The 16,647-nt window shown below is 42.1% G+C and overlaps 3 protein-coding genes across 7 annotated transcripts in view; 1 reads left to right on the forward strand and 2 right to left on the reverse strand.

The window, feature by feature from the left end:
- The window catches only part of syn1 (synapsin I), a 63,280-nt gene that overhangs the window by 35,492 nt on the left and 11,141 nt on the right, over nt 1-16,647 (forward strand). The window contains exon 1 of one of the 3 annotated variants that reach the window (XM_082555865.1): nt 7,718-7,742. The exons of the other annotated variants lie outside the window; for them this stretch is intronic. The gene's annotated coding sequence lies outside the window, so the exon portion shown is untranslated. Of the gene's footprint in view, nt 1-7,717; nt 7,743-16,647 lie in introns of those variants that run through there. 3 annotated transcript variants of the gene reach the window in all.
- Nucleotides 1,331-8,097, reverse strand: slc20a1a (solute carrier family 20 member 1a). Of its 3 annotated transcripts, XM_082555877.1 has the most exons (12): nt 7,355-7,545; nt 6,971-6,991; nt 6,172-6,822; nt 5,932-6,072; nt 5,713-5,798; nt 4,672-4,768; nt 3,377-3,496; nt 3,018-3,227; nt 2,451-2,931; nt 2,180-2,365; nt 2,024-2,108; nt 1,331-1,895 (listed from the first exon to the last, which is right to left on the reverse strand). In XM_082555877.1, the coding sequence occupies exons 3-12, from the start codon at nt 6,518-6,520 to the stop codon at nt 1,740-1,742; spliced, it is 1,911 nt and encodes a 636-aa protein (XP_082412003.1). In that variant the 5' UTR covers nt 6,521-6,822; nt 6,971-6,991; nt 7,355-7,545; the 3' UTR covers nt 1,331-1,739. The 3 variants fall into 3 exon arrangements, with proteins under 3 accessions (XP_082412003.1, XP_082412001.1, XP_082412002.1); XM_082555875.1 differs by lacking the exons at nt 6,971-6,991; nt 7,355-7,545 and adding an exon at nt 7,588-8,097; XM_082555876.1 differs by having other exon boundaries at nt 6,971-7,545.
- On the reverse strand, nt 12,257-16,340 carry vgll4l (vestigial like 4 like). Its single transcript, XM_082555887.1, has 5 exons — nt 15,905-16,340; nt 14,177-14,300; nt 13,808-14,045; nt 13,198-13,270; nt 12,257-13,045 (listed from the first exon to the last, which is right to left on the reverse strand). The coding sequence occupies exons 1-5, from the start codon at nt 15,969-15,971 to the stop codon at nt 12,744-12,746; spliced, it is 804 nt and encodes a 267-aa protein (XP_082412013.1). The 5' UTR covers nt 15,972-16,340; the 3' UTR covers nt 12,257-12,743.

Genomic DNA, 16,647 nt, shown 5'->3' on the forward strand with positions numbered 1-16,647 from the left:
GCAAGTAATAAGAGTCAAATCCATTGACTTGTTGAGAACAGAGAGGCTAATTATTTAAATAAATAGTGTATAGAAAGTTCTATGGCTAATTAATATTAATCTTGTTGTTCATGATATCCACTGAGTCGCTTCGAAGCTTGTTAAATGGAACAGCAGCAGCATCTGCTGCCAAACTACTATTATTGCAATGGGAAGATTAAACAAAAATGTCAGAACACTTCTCAAAATAAATAATATAAAGATAATAGTTCTGCCTTTCTGGCTTTTATAATAAATTGTCATTTGTTTTTAAAGTGGCCAGTCCGTGATCAGTAGTGTTCCTCAGTGTGTTTTTCTATCCAGTATGCTTTTACTACATTGGCAGTGTGTCTGGGATCATTGGCGTACTGAAAAATGAAGTTCCAGTCAGATGTTTTCTGGATGGTATTACAGTAGTAGATCAAAGTCTGAATTAATTAATTTCAATCAATTCTGAAAGGACCTCCAACACACCTGGCTGAAAGGCAGCACTAAGCAGATAACTACAGACACTCACTGTTGTACCTCTCTCTCTCTCTCGACCTCCTCTGAACATGTTGATGATGATTTGAACCAAAGATTTCAAATTTAGATTCACCACTCCATGAGATCTATTGCCACTGATTTTCAGTTCTTGTGTAATTTTGCATATTTCAGCCTTTCCCTTCCTTAAGAGTGGCTTCTTGATAGCCACTCTTCCCCTTTTCATAGATTCAAAGATAATGTAGTTCTCTGTCAGGCTGCTAATAGCAAAATGTCTAAGGACACATTCAATTCGGTTCATTACCAAGTCATCAGTTATGTGCAGACACAAAACTGGTTCATCTCATTAATTAGTTGCATTTTAATGTTTGAATGATTCATGGTTCTGTGTTAAGTTGCTTAAACAACCAAAAAAAGATTCTTCTGAAAATTTTCTGTTTCGGTCAAGTCTTTTCAGGTACCAGACTTGGAAAAAAAAAAAAACTACAAGAAAATTTGGCTTCTTGGAAGCAGAATACAAAGACATGAAGACCTTTGCACAGTATTGTGCATTTAAAGGTTCTTCCTGTATGGAGGAGTCAGTGTGTGTGTAAAAAAGGCTGCTGCAGCACTGCCACCTCGTGGATTTTGCAGAAATAGCACCAAAACATTGAGGAGAATCAGATGCACTACCGCTGACACTATTAGTGTCGATGGTTCACTATAACGTCCACCTTAGTGAAAACTCTAATGTTCATTTTTTAATGAGCAGTTTTCCGATCAAATTTATGATGATGTTTTGTTGCTTTTAATAATCCATCCCTCCCACATTAACACTCAGAAAAGCATCTTTCTGTAAAAGAAAATCTTTAATGGTGAGTAAAATACATTGAAATATCATCAAATCAAGCAACTCCATATTTTACTGTATCCAAATATCCAAACATACAACTGCTGCTCGTTCTTTTTCAGTCAAAAGGGAATCATCTGATGAAAACATTGCTTCTATACAAATATACAAAAGGATATACAAGATCACAGTCTTTCGGATAACTGAAGAGTGTTATTAGAGTCTACATAGTTCAAGGACGTGACCATGGGAGATAAAATAATTGCCTTGACTTAATGATATAATATAAATCATTAGCAAATGGAGAACAAACAGGACATTTTTATTGGCGTAGGATTTATCAGAGTCAAACAACTTGTTGGCTGCAGTCCATCAACTCAAGTAGGAGTGTCGCTGGACAGTGCTGGCCTCAGAGGATAACATAAATGAAGAGAGCCATGATGGCAGCGCTGATCAGCCCAGAGATCGGAACAGTAACAAACCAGGCTATGAAGATATTCCTGAACAAACGCCAGTCGACTGACTTCCGGGAACGTAACCATCCCACGGCCACCACGGATCCCACCTGTGTGCACATAATTTAAGAGCTCATCAGGTCATGCGCCACCGTGTACGTTACTTGTGCAGAAAGCTTAGTTTATTTCTAATGTATGTGTCTATTTGTAGTAAAGACAGTCCCTTTAGTTTCATTACCTTGCAGTGGGTTGTGCTGACAGGAAGGCCAATATTGGATGCCACCACAACCGTGATTGCTGAGGCCAGCTCGATGCTGAATCCACTAGAAGAGAAGGAAATGTCAGTATGCTTCGACTTTAACACAAATAAGGATTTTATTTGTCAGCCGCATACCTCGACGGTGTAATAGGGGTGAGATCTTTGCCCATGGTCTGGATCACCCTCCGACCCCACACCCAGAGTCCAATGCAGATGCCGGCTCCACCGTAAAGAAGCAGCCAGATAGGTGTCGGTGCACTTGACAAGACGGAGCCACTCTCATACAGAAGCCAGAGAGCCACCAGTGGGCCTATAGCGTTGCTAATGCGAAAAAAAGGTTTGTGTAAGCCATCTGAACAAACCAACGTATATGAATTCTTCAGAAAAAACAAACATCCTTGCCTACCTGACATCATTCCCTCCATGAGCAAAAGAGCCAAAGCACGCAGTGAGTATCTGCAGGAACTGGAAAAGCGAGGAAACGGCAGGCTGGTCGACTTCCAGCTCATCCTCTTCCTGGTCCGTGCCAGCAAGATCGGTGCCAGCTTCTTGGACCACATTCTCGTCCAGAGCTGCACTCCTGTTGGACACTGCTGAGCTGTAGCTGCTGTAACTGTCCACTCTCGGTCTCCTCTGCAGCCCACCGTCCCCGTCTTTATACCTGACATCTCCTTGAATTCCGTAAATAGCCATGGTGTAGGAGGTGTAGCTGTTGTTCCTCCGGATGGGCCGCTCTTCTGTGTCGCTGTCACCAATACATTCGCCAACCTTGGCCATGTGGAGCTTGTGCAGCAGGTCCTTGTAAAGGCCAGAGTCTTTGTGGATTGTGTGGGACCGACCACTGTGAGGATCAGTGATCACCATGGGGCCTACGGTCCCATTCAGACCTATGAAAATAAATAGTTAAATGTAATTCAGCTGTTGGAGTTTCTTCTGGTTATACTCTATTTAGAGTGCAGATTCAAGTCATTACCGTTGGCGATGTCCAGGTCTTTGGTTTCTGCATCTATGCTGTCTAAATCCGTCTCATCTGAGCCTCCCAGTTTAAAAGCCACCTTCTGACTGTCTGCTGGAGGGCTCTGTGGTCGGGGTGCATGGGATACTGGGGACTGCTGCGGTTGCACGGGTTTGCTGGAGTTCCTCTCCATGAGCGGAGCTGCACAGGGAGCAGCAGCTGTTTGTGCTGGATGAAAGAAGCACTCAGATTTTTAACGCAAGAGAAAGCAGTGATGCCAGTGCAGAAATAAATAGAATTTTAATACATAAGTCGTATATTTTTGTCAACATATTTACAAAAGTATAGTCTGAAAGTCTAAAGTCAGATTTACTCACCTTGGATTTTCTTCCTGAGGCGGGGACAGACGACAAACCAAACGAACAAGGCTGTGACGGCAGCGCAGCCCAGAGAAATGCACAGCGTACCCCACCACGGCACTCTGTCAAACCCCAGCACTGTGCACAAAAGACAGGGGAACGAGAGAGAACACGGTCTCAGAAAAGGTGAAACAGACGCGTAACTAATTCATTCACAGCTCTGTTCCTTTGAAAACAGCGAGAGAAAACTGTTAGCCCTTTCACATTCACGCACAACTTTGATTTACTGTAGAAACATGGCAACGTCTTGAAAGCGCAACTCTCACGCTTTCACATAAACCAAAAAGTCAAGATCACATTTTGTAGGTTGCGGTCACGCGACGTTCACGTTTGCTAAGAAATTATGCAAAATGTTTCAACGGCCTCTTCCAGCACTTCAGCTCATTCTTACACAGAAGAGTATCAGCGAGAGTGTATGCTCCTACAATCAGATAGTGCGAAAGAGTTTGGCCTTGCAGCCCAGAGATAAACAAACAAAACTGCTGTTAAAGAAACTTAATTTCACTTTCCTGCTAATGCTGGCAGTGCATAGATAAACAGGTGAATAGAATTTAGTCAGGCAACATTTAATAACTTAGCTTACCTGTTTTTCCTCACAGACAACAGCGGCTTAACAACAATTAAAAGGTCGCACGATTAAAGCCACAGCTGCATGGGTGTGTCCCGTCTTCAGCATGCACGTGAAGCCAAACTGGCTTCGAACTCTACTGACCGAACAGACGGCTAAGACATGCAACAAAAAATGATGCTCGGACTGGAACGTGCATGCAGTTTACTATACTGTATTACTCTGCAATTTTGCATTGCAGGAGTTACAATGTGTAATTTCCATGACCCACACACAGACACACACGCACACAGGCCTGCAGCCTTCAGTGAAGGGCCCAGGCCAGCTGACTCCTTGATTAGTTCAAGCCTGCAAACAGAACAAAAAGGAATGGAAATTTTCCATTTATTAGCGGAATCTGTTGTAGAGCCACTTTGATTATTTTCCTGTTGTGTTTGCTCGCTACAACTGTTGATCTTTGCAATTTTTTTATATAGAACATTCTACATCTTCAAGACTGTTTTTTCCTCTCTTTCTTTTTTTAATGAAACTGCTTCCTCTTTATTTGCCACCTACTTTGAGTCCCAACTCGCCCATGTGACCTTTCTCCACCTCATCCCGGGATTTCAACTGCTGTGGCAGTAGCGTGGCGTGTTAAGCAACAATCAAACAAATAACCAGTGCAGTCTGATGACGTAATACTCACATGGTGCTCCTGTAAACATGATAGAGAATAGGTTGATGCCCATCGTGATGGCGTAGAAGATAGGTAGGGCTCGCAGGCCGTTGGGTACAGGATTAGTCTGTGAAAAATACAGACTTTCTCTGTTATATGTTTAAAAATATGGCGCAGTTTAAAAAGCGGTTTAAGGATATGGTTTTTACAGGGTACAGGTAGAGATTTGATAGGGTGTTCTTGTCTAATATTTTCATGTGTGTGCGCATGCACGGGTTTGTTGGTATGGGTATATATGTATGTATATGTATGTATGTATGTATGTGTATATATATATATGTGTATATGTATATATGTATATGTATATATATGTATATATATATATGTGTATGTGTGTGTATGTATGTGTGTATATGTATATGTATATGTATATGTATATATATATATATATGTATATATATATATATATATATATATAAAATTGTAGGTTGTGTATCCTTCAGGTGTTAATAGGGTTATTGAAAATGTGTATATGTGCGTATGTGTGTATATACGTAGGTATGGATAGATAGAAACATATATGTGTATATATTAAAAAAAAAAAAAAAAAAAAAAATTTACACATAACATATAATGTAATTACAAGGAGGTATTTCTGTAGTCTATTGATACTAGATAGTGGAAAAGGGGTGGGATTAAGTAAGCTTATGCTTCTTCCTGCTCCTTTTTGAACATGGACGTTATTTGGAGTTGTGGTTGCTCGTTTTCCTTTTGTTTGCTTTGTTCATTTGTCTCTTTTAATTCTATTTTTTTTTTTTTATTTATTTATTTTTTTATACTTTTTCAACATGTTCAAAATAAAGATTCAATCAATCAATCAAAAAGTAGCAACATGTACTCAAAAATGATCAGAAACAAGCTGTTCTCTGTTCAGCTGTTGGTGCCTCTATGTTTATATTTTAACTCTTTGAGGGACCTGACTGCTCAGCTGAAACCCTCCAGACTACAGGAAGTACGAGTGCTCGTTATTTTAATGGACCTGATTAAGTATTCCCAGTGAATAAGCTTTACCTTATTCAGAATGAATTTGCGGACAAAATAGAAGAGAATTGCTGACATGATGCCTGACAGCACGGGGGACAGGAACCAGGAGGCCACTGTGGACAAGCGGAGCATATTTTCAATGCGTTAGGAATAAATTTGCTTTTAATTTGACTTGCATTTCATATTTAACGGCTATTTCTATCTATTGAGTGTGGGGTAGGGATAAAAAAAACAACACGTATTCACCAATGCGCAGAAGTTCCATCCATTTCACCCCTTGGTGACCTCTGGCTACCATGGAAAACCCAATTGTTGCTCCAACAATACAGTGGGTTCCAGAAATGGGGAGCTTCAGGAACGACGCTGCCAGCTGCCACACAGCAGAGCCTGGATAACAAAGGCACAGTTGCGATCACTGAAAACACACCAGGCCGAACATCTTCAGCACACACGTGCTCCGATCGTCATCACTGTCTGTGCACTCACCACACATAGCACTTATCGATCCTGCCATCAAGACGTGTTCCGAGCCATTGTACATCCGGACGTCAATGATCCCCTGCCGGATGGTCTCGCTTACTTTGGCCCCCAACAGGACCGAGCCCACGGTCTCAAAGATGGTGGCCAAGACGCAGGCCTGCCGCAAAGTGACCACACCAGAGCCCACCGCTGTACCGAATGAGTTGGCCACATCATTGGCCCCCACAGAGAAAGCCAGGATGAAGGCGATGATGAAGCCTAGCACCAGCAGCCACAGGTAGCCCGACATGCCAGACTGAGAGGCCAGAGCCACGGTGGTGGCAGCAGCCAGGGTTGCTAATGTAGTTGTATCCATCGCTTCTCACAATATAACTAAGTTTTTGTCACAATCACTCTTATCCCAAGCCAAATTTTTTCTCTTTTCCCCCTTGCAATTTAACAGTAACTTATGAGGTAATATGTTTTTATAAATAAATTACTACCACGATAAAAAATAGAAGAGCCCTTTAGTTCAGATCTAAAAGTTCCAAAGGGAAGGAGATTTAAATTAATTGCTAGCTAGGTATGCAGGGTTTCTCTGTAGGCTTCATTGTAAAATGAGAAGGTATACAGATGGGGGAGAAATCCATTGTGACGGGCAGCCTCTGATGATGCACACTGCAATAACACAAAAACAGGCACAGAAATGCACAAGTTAGTGGCTGAAACTCCTCATCTTCAGTCCTTGGAAAGGCTAAGATGAGTTACATATTAACAAGCCCAAACTCCAGTACGTGACACAACCAAACAGTACACACCGCTTTACCTGGTATCCATGATTTACTGGCTAATGGTAGAAAAAAGGAAGTGTTTCGTGTTATCAGCAGTATATTAACACTTCATACACTTCACACTGACGTTGGACATGACACTACCGCTACTACATGACATTTCCACACAGCGTTTTGTTGGACCAATTCATTAAATTATGACTAGGATCAAAGCAGCAGGTAAGTATGGCAAAATGGAAAATGCACAACTGTGCAGTTTTACTGAGCATTCAGTGTTAATCAGCGTTTTCACAGAGAGGAAATGGCGCTGCAGTAAAACAAGCAGCTGATTTAGTTTTCTTTAACTTTTGGCGAGTAAAGTTTGTTTAATAGGCGGTTAAGAGAGTAAATCCACGCGTGTGGCACTGCGGGGGACTTACATAACTACAGCAGCCTTTCAAATCCCACTTGCACAAACAAATCCCACCTAAAACTTCAGAAAGAGGTTTGAGAGACTGGGAGTAACTGGGCTCTTAGTTTGTTAGTACTCACTCAGGCCTATAGAAAATAGCGGTATGTTAATCTGCCTTGCTGCCCTTACGTAATTCAAAAGGAGTGAGAGGGGGGAAGACAAGGGGAGCACGAGTAGAGATTAAAGGTAGGTGACACTTACATGTGTAAGCAAAGGTGTCCGCTGTGTTGTCCCCTGCGCTCGCTGGGCTTCTCTGTCAGGTGATCGGCCTTCCTCGGCAGGTGTTATGCAAAGTGAGAGGATGTCAGAGGAGGTGCCAGTCCAGCGGCCTGCAGTGTTTGAGGCTCCCTTTGGAGGTTGGTTTATATATTGCGCCTCAAGTGAGAACCCGCCTTTCCAGAGCAGTCATGGGACACTCGCTGCTGCACTCGGGCTAATGTTTATCGAGCTTGTTGATGGGGAAAAAAAAGTAATTATAGTTTTCTGCTGATTATATTGCTTAACCTTATCCCCCAAATTATATTTATCCAAGCGCCGAGGAAAGACAAATGTCTGTTGTGTTGCCGAAATAGCCCATCTTTCAGTCTAATTCAAAAAGAAAAGTAAGTGAAATATTTCTGGTGACAGTTTGTTTATGGTGGTTAAGCTTCTGCTGTTTGGATATAAACAGTGCGGTGTTCCCCGAATATTACCAATTTTCTAAGAACGGGGACATTAAAACTTTAAAATGACTGAGTAAGATATTACAAACGGGGCTTTGGTGCCACCTGCTGGTCGAATTTAGCAAGTTTCACCCACCAAGGTTAAAGAGGCCTCTGGAAACTTTGTGCTGAAGTGTGTAGTTTACTTCCAAATCTCTGGTAACGTCTCTCTTAAAAAAAAAAAAAAAAAATAGAAACAAAAAAGTAGTAAACTCGCTGTAGGAAAGTGTAGACTCTATAGCTCACTAAGCCATAGTGTAACTAATGTGAATCAGGAGCCACGAACAGTGCTGATCATCAATCGGTTACTCATCCATGAAGAGTTCATTTACTGAGAAACTCCAGGAGAGTGTCAGGCTGTCAGCAGAACACAGTCTTTTTCCGAAATGGTACAGTACCTCCAAATCTGCTGATCAGTTCCTCTTCATCACCTATTTATTCAGTGCTGGTGGGATTTAATTTGTGACATGTTCACACAAGTGCCCGGCTTTGTGGAATATTTTGACCTTCCCAACGAATGCAGGAAGTTCAAATTACCTAAAAAGGATTGTCCGGAAATGGAAGGATGGTGGAAAACTAAGCATATATATGCGCAAGGAAAGACATTCCTAATAATAATTATATACAGTTATGGTCAGAAGTTTACATCCACTCACAATGGGCATGAATTTCATGGACATTTTTGGTCTTAATAATTTCTTTGAACTTTTCTTTTTCCAGCATGGAATGATTGTACAGCATACATCTTTAATGACTTTAAAAAACAAAAAATTGATTTTATTTTGTACAAATATATACATACACTCACTTAACTCTTTTAATAAGTGGTGCTGAAGATATTAGATTGATTGACAGCACTCATTGGATTGACCAATCCAAGGTCAGGAAAAAGCCCCAAACTGTCACCCTCAGGTGAGAGGAAATTGGTTAGAATGTTCAGGAAGCACCAAGGCTCAAGCCCACCATGAATTGGTTTTACACGGACCAACAAATACCAAGAAAGAAGCCACTGCTCCAAAACTGGCATTTTTAAGCTTGACTAAAATCTGCAGCTGTCCACATGGACAAGCCAAATGTCCTCAGGTAAAAAGTTTTATGGTCAGATGAGACAACGATTGAGCTATCCGTCCACCGTGACGAAAGGCATGTTTGGAGGTGTAAAGGTGAGGCCTTCAAACGTAAGAAAACTGTACCAACTATATAGTGGTCGTGGCATCATTCTCTGGGGCTGTTTTGCTGCCACTGGTACTGGTACATTGCACAAAGTGGGTGGGATGATGATGATGAAGAAGGACTACCTCCCAATTGCTCTACTTCTTTGCACACATGCTAGATGGTTGGACACAGATCAACAGGACAATGATCCCAAACACACATCAAAACTGGTTTTCGGCTGGATAAAACAGGCTAAGTTTAAGCTTCTGAAATGGCCTTCCCAAGCCCCGACCTGAAGACTGTGCTTAAAGGCTGGGTCCGTGCCAGGAAACCAGCAGGTTTAAATGAACTCTACCAGTTCTGCCGAGAAGGGTTGTGAAATATCCAGCTAGAATCATGCCAGAAGATTGTTGATGGCTACCACAAGCATCTGCTTGAGGTGCATGTGTGTATATACCGTGTGCGTATATATTCGAGCCTGTATCCATTTGGGCATTTGTAAACTGAACACAGCTGTATATATGTGTGTTTCTAGTATTTTACACTATTATATTTTTCCCACACTAGCCTAAACACATACACACCCCTACAGTCATCACACATTACCAAAAGCAAAAAAAAAAATCAGATTGAGAAACACAGCAGCTTTAATCAGCTACAGTCACAGATGAATATCTGTTGTCCACCCACAACATAGATGATTCATTTTTTTGTGACTGTTTCTGTGGCTACTTTACATGTAAATGATGCCCATGTGGTGTTCATCCACATTATTCCTTTAATATCAGACGCTCTACATAACAAGAGCATTTGCAAGGTTTTCCAGTCATATTTACTTGTTATAGCCCTTCACTAACACACCACTGATTGTGCCTTTTATGTATTATATTTATAATTTGTTTAATGTTTATTTATTTCTTTTATTCATTACATTTCGATGTTCACAGAGGTTTATTGTCTAAGAAAATATTAAAGATTAGATCGCACATAATGCTCCGTATAAACAGCAATTCCAGAAACTGGGGATGAGCACAGAGCTGCGTTAAAGGGCTTCTTTCTTATCATATTCACTTGCAGCCACGAACGATGCTGCCAGTCAGGGATTGTGAGCGTAAATCCAAATGATCTGTATTTAAACAATTATCCGAGATAACTATCTTTTTTGTCATTTAAGTACATAGCTCGAAGACGAACTCTGAAAAATGAACCGAGCACAAAGCCACAGCGCAGAAACGCAATCTTTCCAGGCAATCATCTTCTCAGGAGATTAGTACTTAGAATTGAAACTGTTTAGAAAAAGTCTCTCAATTTGTTTACAGAGACCTAACTTTTGACAAACCAGAGAAATTAAGGAACTTTCCCAGAAAGGTTAGTCAATCTCCTGTATAGTGAGGCATACTTAATTACTATTGCTACGAGTTAAATGGTGTTTTCTGTCATGTTTGAGGTATTTAGGATTGTAATTACCAGCCCCTGTTGCCTCACACAACAATGTGCATTTTGTTTTGCAGCAGCATGAGAAGCCCTTCTCTTGACATTCTCATGGCAGGTTGATCTATATAATTTATATCTGTGAGCCACTTTCAGCTTAGCTGTGCTGAACTGCGGTGGTTGATATATGAGACATGTTAATATTTTACCCTGGTTAAACAGAGTGTATGTGTAATCCAGTGTATGACTTTATCTGGTGCAAAAATATTAGCTAATGTGGTCGACTCACAGATTCATTTAGCACTGAATATCACACCCATTTTTCCTTTTAGATAGATTACTTCCTCCTACCGTGTAAAACATTCAATGAAAAGTAAACACACACACACTCACTCACGCTGCATTGTCAGAGCATATGAAAGCACATGTGAAATGGATTATTAATCAAGAGGGATGTTCAGTCGCCTCCTAGCGGTAAACTGGGAAAAGCATTATCCTCTTCCTTAAGTTTCTTAAGGTCCCCCCATCAAAAGGTTTACCCACAGAGCTCTGCTTTTGCTTATTTGACTCGTCCATAATGCAACAAGAGACCATTTGTCATTGACAAAGTCGGCCGTATATGGGTAACCCGAGGGCCTCTAGGTGGCATTCCTGTCCGTGTTCAGGTTACGCGGGCTGATGAGTGGAAATACCAGTTTGTGTCTTAAGGAGAAAAATGAACAATCAGCAGTTTGGTCACTGTTTGCTGCTGTATGCATGCACCCCCTCCACAGTCTGTTAGGTGCAAACTTCACATCATCGTTTGGTGGATTTCAGGTTTTTGCGCAGATCTTTAAACTAAAGCCACATAAGCGAGTAAAGCCAACGTTTAATACTTAGCTTTAGTTGTTTTAAAGTAGGAGGATTTTCACTTTGCTCTTTCAACTTACCCCTGATTTAAAGCTTTCTCCCCTATATGCTCAGCTTTTCATGACAGTTGGGTTAATCCCCACTTCTTTTCAGCTAGCCCAACACTGTAATTTTTTGTTGTTGTTATGTTTCCTTTTACATTTAAAATTAGGCAAGATAGGACATGCAAATCAGTAACTGAAGAGTGTGGCTGGTTCTCATGCTCAGGCCTATGTTAGCCCAACCCTTTCTTCCACTCTTCCCTCCCTCCTATCCCTTGCCAAACAGGATCTGTAGGATCTTACACAGTCATTTTCTCAGGAGACAGGAATGTCAAAGCACAAGCTTTGTGCCTGCTGGAACTTGCTCCCTACATTCTGTAGAACCTCCAGGAAAAAGTACAGAATGAGTTACCCGTACATCCATTTAATTTCCACTCCTGTGTGTGGCATCAACCGCTAGTTAAAACGCAGTGCCGGATGTGTTCTAGACACACGTTGACTCACTACTGAAATTAGGTTGTCTGGTATGCCACCCTGCCCTATCTTAACAAGGTGTCCTTGGATTCACGTCCCTTTAGTTTGAAAGGCGATTCGTTTCATTTTACTCATTTTTATTTCAACGTCCCATTTTCTGGAGACATTTGTTGTCCAGACCATTCACACTCAGGGAACAAAAACACGGTTTACGAGATATGAATTTTAGGTCTTTTTAATTGTCTGGTTTGTGTACAGTTTAAAAGCACATTTTACAGCAGATAGGCTAGTCACTTAGACTGTAAAGCACCCAGGGGTATCAGATTATAAATATAATACAGTGTAACTGGCATTCAGAGAAATGACACATTTACAAAAAGAAATGTAAAGGATTTTTTCCCCAATCATCCCACATCACCATCTACATTATCTCAGCTTTTCAAATGCTATCAAGCAAGCGGAGGATAGAAATGTAACAAAATATGTCGATGTCCCAAATAATGCTACATTTGTTTGTGTTGCTGTATTAAGCTTGTAGACGCGGAGATCCAAATTGACAGCACTCCTGCATCTGTAAGCTCGCTCTGTCAACTCCTGCACTGGCATTTGCAGCCAGACAGACAGCAGAGCCGTCTGCAGAGTGGCAGTGAAATGTTAAAAGTCTCAAAGAGTCCAGTTTCCACCAGGATCAGATGCCATTTCTACTTTAATTGACAGACCAGTGGCTGGGCGTTAGCACTGAGCTGCTTGTGGACTCTTTGCGGCACAGATTTGGGCTGTGGCTGTAGGTGGGGGAGTGAGTGACACTTGGACTGCTGGGCGGTGTGGAAGAACAGGAGGAAGACTTGGATTTAATCTGTAGCCACTTGTCTCCCAAAGCCTTGGCAAAGTGGTCGTCGACGGACACGCTGATGGAGAGCTGCTGGGACTGAGCTTTCTGGTAGTGAACACCCAAGCTCCTCTGGAAATGCTCCTCGAGGACGTTATCATAGTTGTCTTTGGGAACCACTGCAATATAGAAGACGAATGGCAAACCTTTACATACACACCTAAGTGAGTCAGTAAAAGTGCGTGGTATGGCTGTGCTATGAGGCACGTGTGATGACTAGGGAGTGACCTTCTGGGTAAATGAGCTCATTCCAAGTGAGTGTGAGACTGACCTGATGAGTGGCCCACGGATCTTGAAGAGGGGTTTCGTAACGAGGAGGCGCAAGTGATCACAGAGGGACGTATCTGGAAAAAAGAAAAAGAAAAAGAAATGGGTCAGTAATTAGACTCAAAGTAATTAGACTTGAAGCACAGGTTGTAACCCTGGTTTTAAGCTTTCGTTTCATTCCACAAACTTTGTGTTTTTGTTCTGACTTTGGCTAAACCTGACTGTGTACTCGCTCTTCAACTGCAACAGTTTAAATTAAAAACAACACGATCTGAAAACCGATTAAACTGGTTGGGTTTGCGCGTGAAAGTCAGCTCCCTCCCAGTGTGGTGGCATAAACAGGTCAGAGAGAAAGCAGTCTGTTTGGTCTTGTTGATGGCATTCCTCCCTCCATTACTCACATTTTCTTCCCGAATCCGGCTGGATTGCATAGCTCAGGCAAGCTTAGGCTTGCAGACACACTTAGACACAGAATGCTTGTGCAGCTGGATTCACTGACTACAGATAATGGACCCCTGTGGTTGGTGGCCTGAAGCTATGCTGAGGTTATACAGTAGGGTAAACAGTATGACCTCCTAAATACCCTGTGTTCTAGACAGGCTTTGCTGAATTACCTGGATTTGACTGGAAGAGGTGCCTTTATTCTTTTCCTCTGCGCTTTCAGTTTCTTTTCTGGGTTTCTTGATGAGGGCAAGGGGTTCATCCATGACTGGTGTGTAGTACACATGGGTGGGCAGAGGGCTGGTGGGGCTGGGTGTTGGACTCAGGGTTTGTGTTGGACTCTGCTGGCTGCTGAACACTGCTGGGGCTGCTCTCTGGGCCAGCCTGCTTCGGCTCATCGCTCGCTCTCGTCTGAAACAATTATTTGAAAGAGTTTCAGACCCTCGTTGCTGTCTTTTTTTTTTTTTTGACAGAATTTGCATTTAATAAGTTGAATCTATCAAAAGAAAATGTTCTTAGGAAAGTTAAACAGCTCAACCAACCTTTCCTCCAAAGTCAGACCTCTCTCGTGGCTGCGCTTGCGTTTGATTGGATACACCGTTTGGGTTCGAGCCCGGTCGTGTGTCATATGTCTGTATCTGTCTTCGCTTCTGAGATGAGGCTGACCTGCAGAGCAAAATTAAAATGCGGGATTAGAAGAAGCATGCAGACTTTCAAAGAAACACGACCCCATCAGGGGTGCCCGCGGTCCCTTTGCCAACGCCGATCCTACGTCAGATCACTGACGGTATATTGTGACGTTTGTGATTGTATCTAACTGGCAATGATGTGAAGCAGTGATGACTAACTGCTTGTTTTGATCCATGACATCAACTTGCACGACTGCTTTTCGTGGGAAAGCGTTTTTTTTTTGTTGTCACCGTTAATCGTAAACTCCGTTAAGCTGTAGAACTCGATTTACCTGATCAGTGAGGGTTACAACACTTCACAGCTGATTCAATGCTAACGGTAAATGTTGTTTTTCTACATATTGGCATTCAGCCCAGTCACACGCAAACAAGTTTTTTTCCCCCTGTTTGGATGGAGTGCAAAAACATCAAACTGCTCTCCGTGTCTGAGGACCCCGATTTGGGCGTCAACCATTTGTGAAAAGGCCATCAAGGCGAAACACGTACACATCCTGGATCTTTGCAATTACACAAGTCGAAACACATCGACAGGCAGCTGCTGATGTCAGTGGCTTGTTCAATCAGAGGAGTTTAAAGCATGTCTACAGTGCAGGACAGACACACTAAATGGGCTGGATGTCTCAGTCTTTTGCAGGTTTATCACCCATCAAATGTCAACCAAAGCCACACAGGGGGGCGTTTGGGCAAATCAGCCTGCAGTCACATCCCCAGGCTGATGTGTAATGCATGCAGCCAAAACACAAGCACTGTTTGAAAATGTAATGGCAGCACAATTGCACTGTGTGTTCCGTTAACACTTGGAAATCCACACTGACGGGCAGCAGTGCTAAACTGTATTCAAATCAGCCAATGGATGTATTTAAAGAAACAATAGTCTGTGGTGCCACACTGAATTGAGACAGTCTGTTTAAATTGGTTTTGCATTCCTAGAGAAAAACAAAACAGCCTTCACGCCCACACTGCTCACTCCAGTTCACATTTCCTAACATCTAAACTCTCCAATAGCACATGTGAGCTATTCCTTCACACAGTGTGGCTTTGTGGAGGGGGGTAGGTATAACCACACCTATGCTGATTTTCTAATGCCTCGGGCATGGTTATTTCTTCCTTATTAGCAGAGGGAAAATGCTTCCTGACCTTTTGGTTCACTGCATTTAAATCTGATTTTATTGTTACCCAACAGAAACGCATGGTTTAGAAAATCTCAGTTAAAGCCTCAGGTGAGTATTTACAGAGTCTGTATGTAAGATTCAGTGTATTAAATATATTAACCGAAAAAGCCAAACGTGGTTCTAGCAGTACACATACTTGATTGTTTACTTATCGCTGTCATTTGATTGTCACCGTATCTGATTCTTTCTGCCTGACTTCACCTAAATATCACAGACAGACTAAATGCCACTTAATTAACACAGATGTTGTATATAGTTCATATCATAATGAGAAATACATATTAAATACACATACTAATAAGTAAATGATATGGCACAACCACAGCAGAGATTTATTTCCACAGATCCAAGTATCCACTGTCATCAAGAAACATGAGGACATTTTTAAAAAAGCGTAAATCGAGCTTACCTTCTAAAATGTAGACCTTGAAGCCACTGCTCATCCGAGTTATGTATTGGAAGTTAGCCACAGCCATTGCTCCTTATCTTTGTGTTGCTGAGCCCAAATACAGAGGAACACCTTGACTGCTGGACTTTACAGGACACAAAGAGCCTCAGTTATAGACTGTATTGGAAAGGTAATGAGACGCTGGTTCTGAGCGCCGTCAGGTAAAGTATCAGGTGAGTGCGGACAGACCTGTGACTCATTTCCTGCCTTTCCATTGGCTGCTGCCCGGGCCAATGAGGAGCCCCGGTTCACTCATTATTATTCCTGTACAGTTGGGAATGTGCCTGCAGTTAGGCCCATCGCTAAAGTAGAAAAAAGGCGCTAAATGTCACAGTATACCAGACTTTACTCTGATTAGAGAACTGTTTGCTTTATTCGGCACTTTCTCTTATACGAAAAGTTCCATCCTGAAAAAACAAACAAACAACCCCCCCCCCCGTCATCAATTATTTTCTTTCAGTTCCTTGTAGAGTGTGCCTGCGGGTTTCCCCATACATGGAATCAACACCTGTCCCCCTCCCACCTCCCTCCTAATCGGCAATCTCACCAAACTGCATTTTTCCGAGTGCTTAGCCCACCGGAGCTCCAGTCATTCTTCTGACCTGCCCATACACGCATGCAGCTGTACTCTGAGCCTGCCTCACCAGTAATCCGAGGGCTTTTGTTGATGGCCAGACAAAGACTCCCTAAGTACTGAAAATGTT

The sequence above is a fragment of the Aulonocara stuartgranti genome (assembly GCF_965226115.1).
Source record: "Aulonocara stuartgranti genome assembly, chromosome: 12".
NCBI classification, from domain to species: Eukaryota; Metazoa; Chordata; class Actinopteri; order Cichliformes; family Cichlidae; genus Aulonocara; species Aulonocara stuartgranti.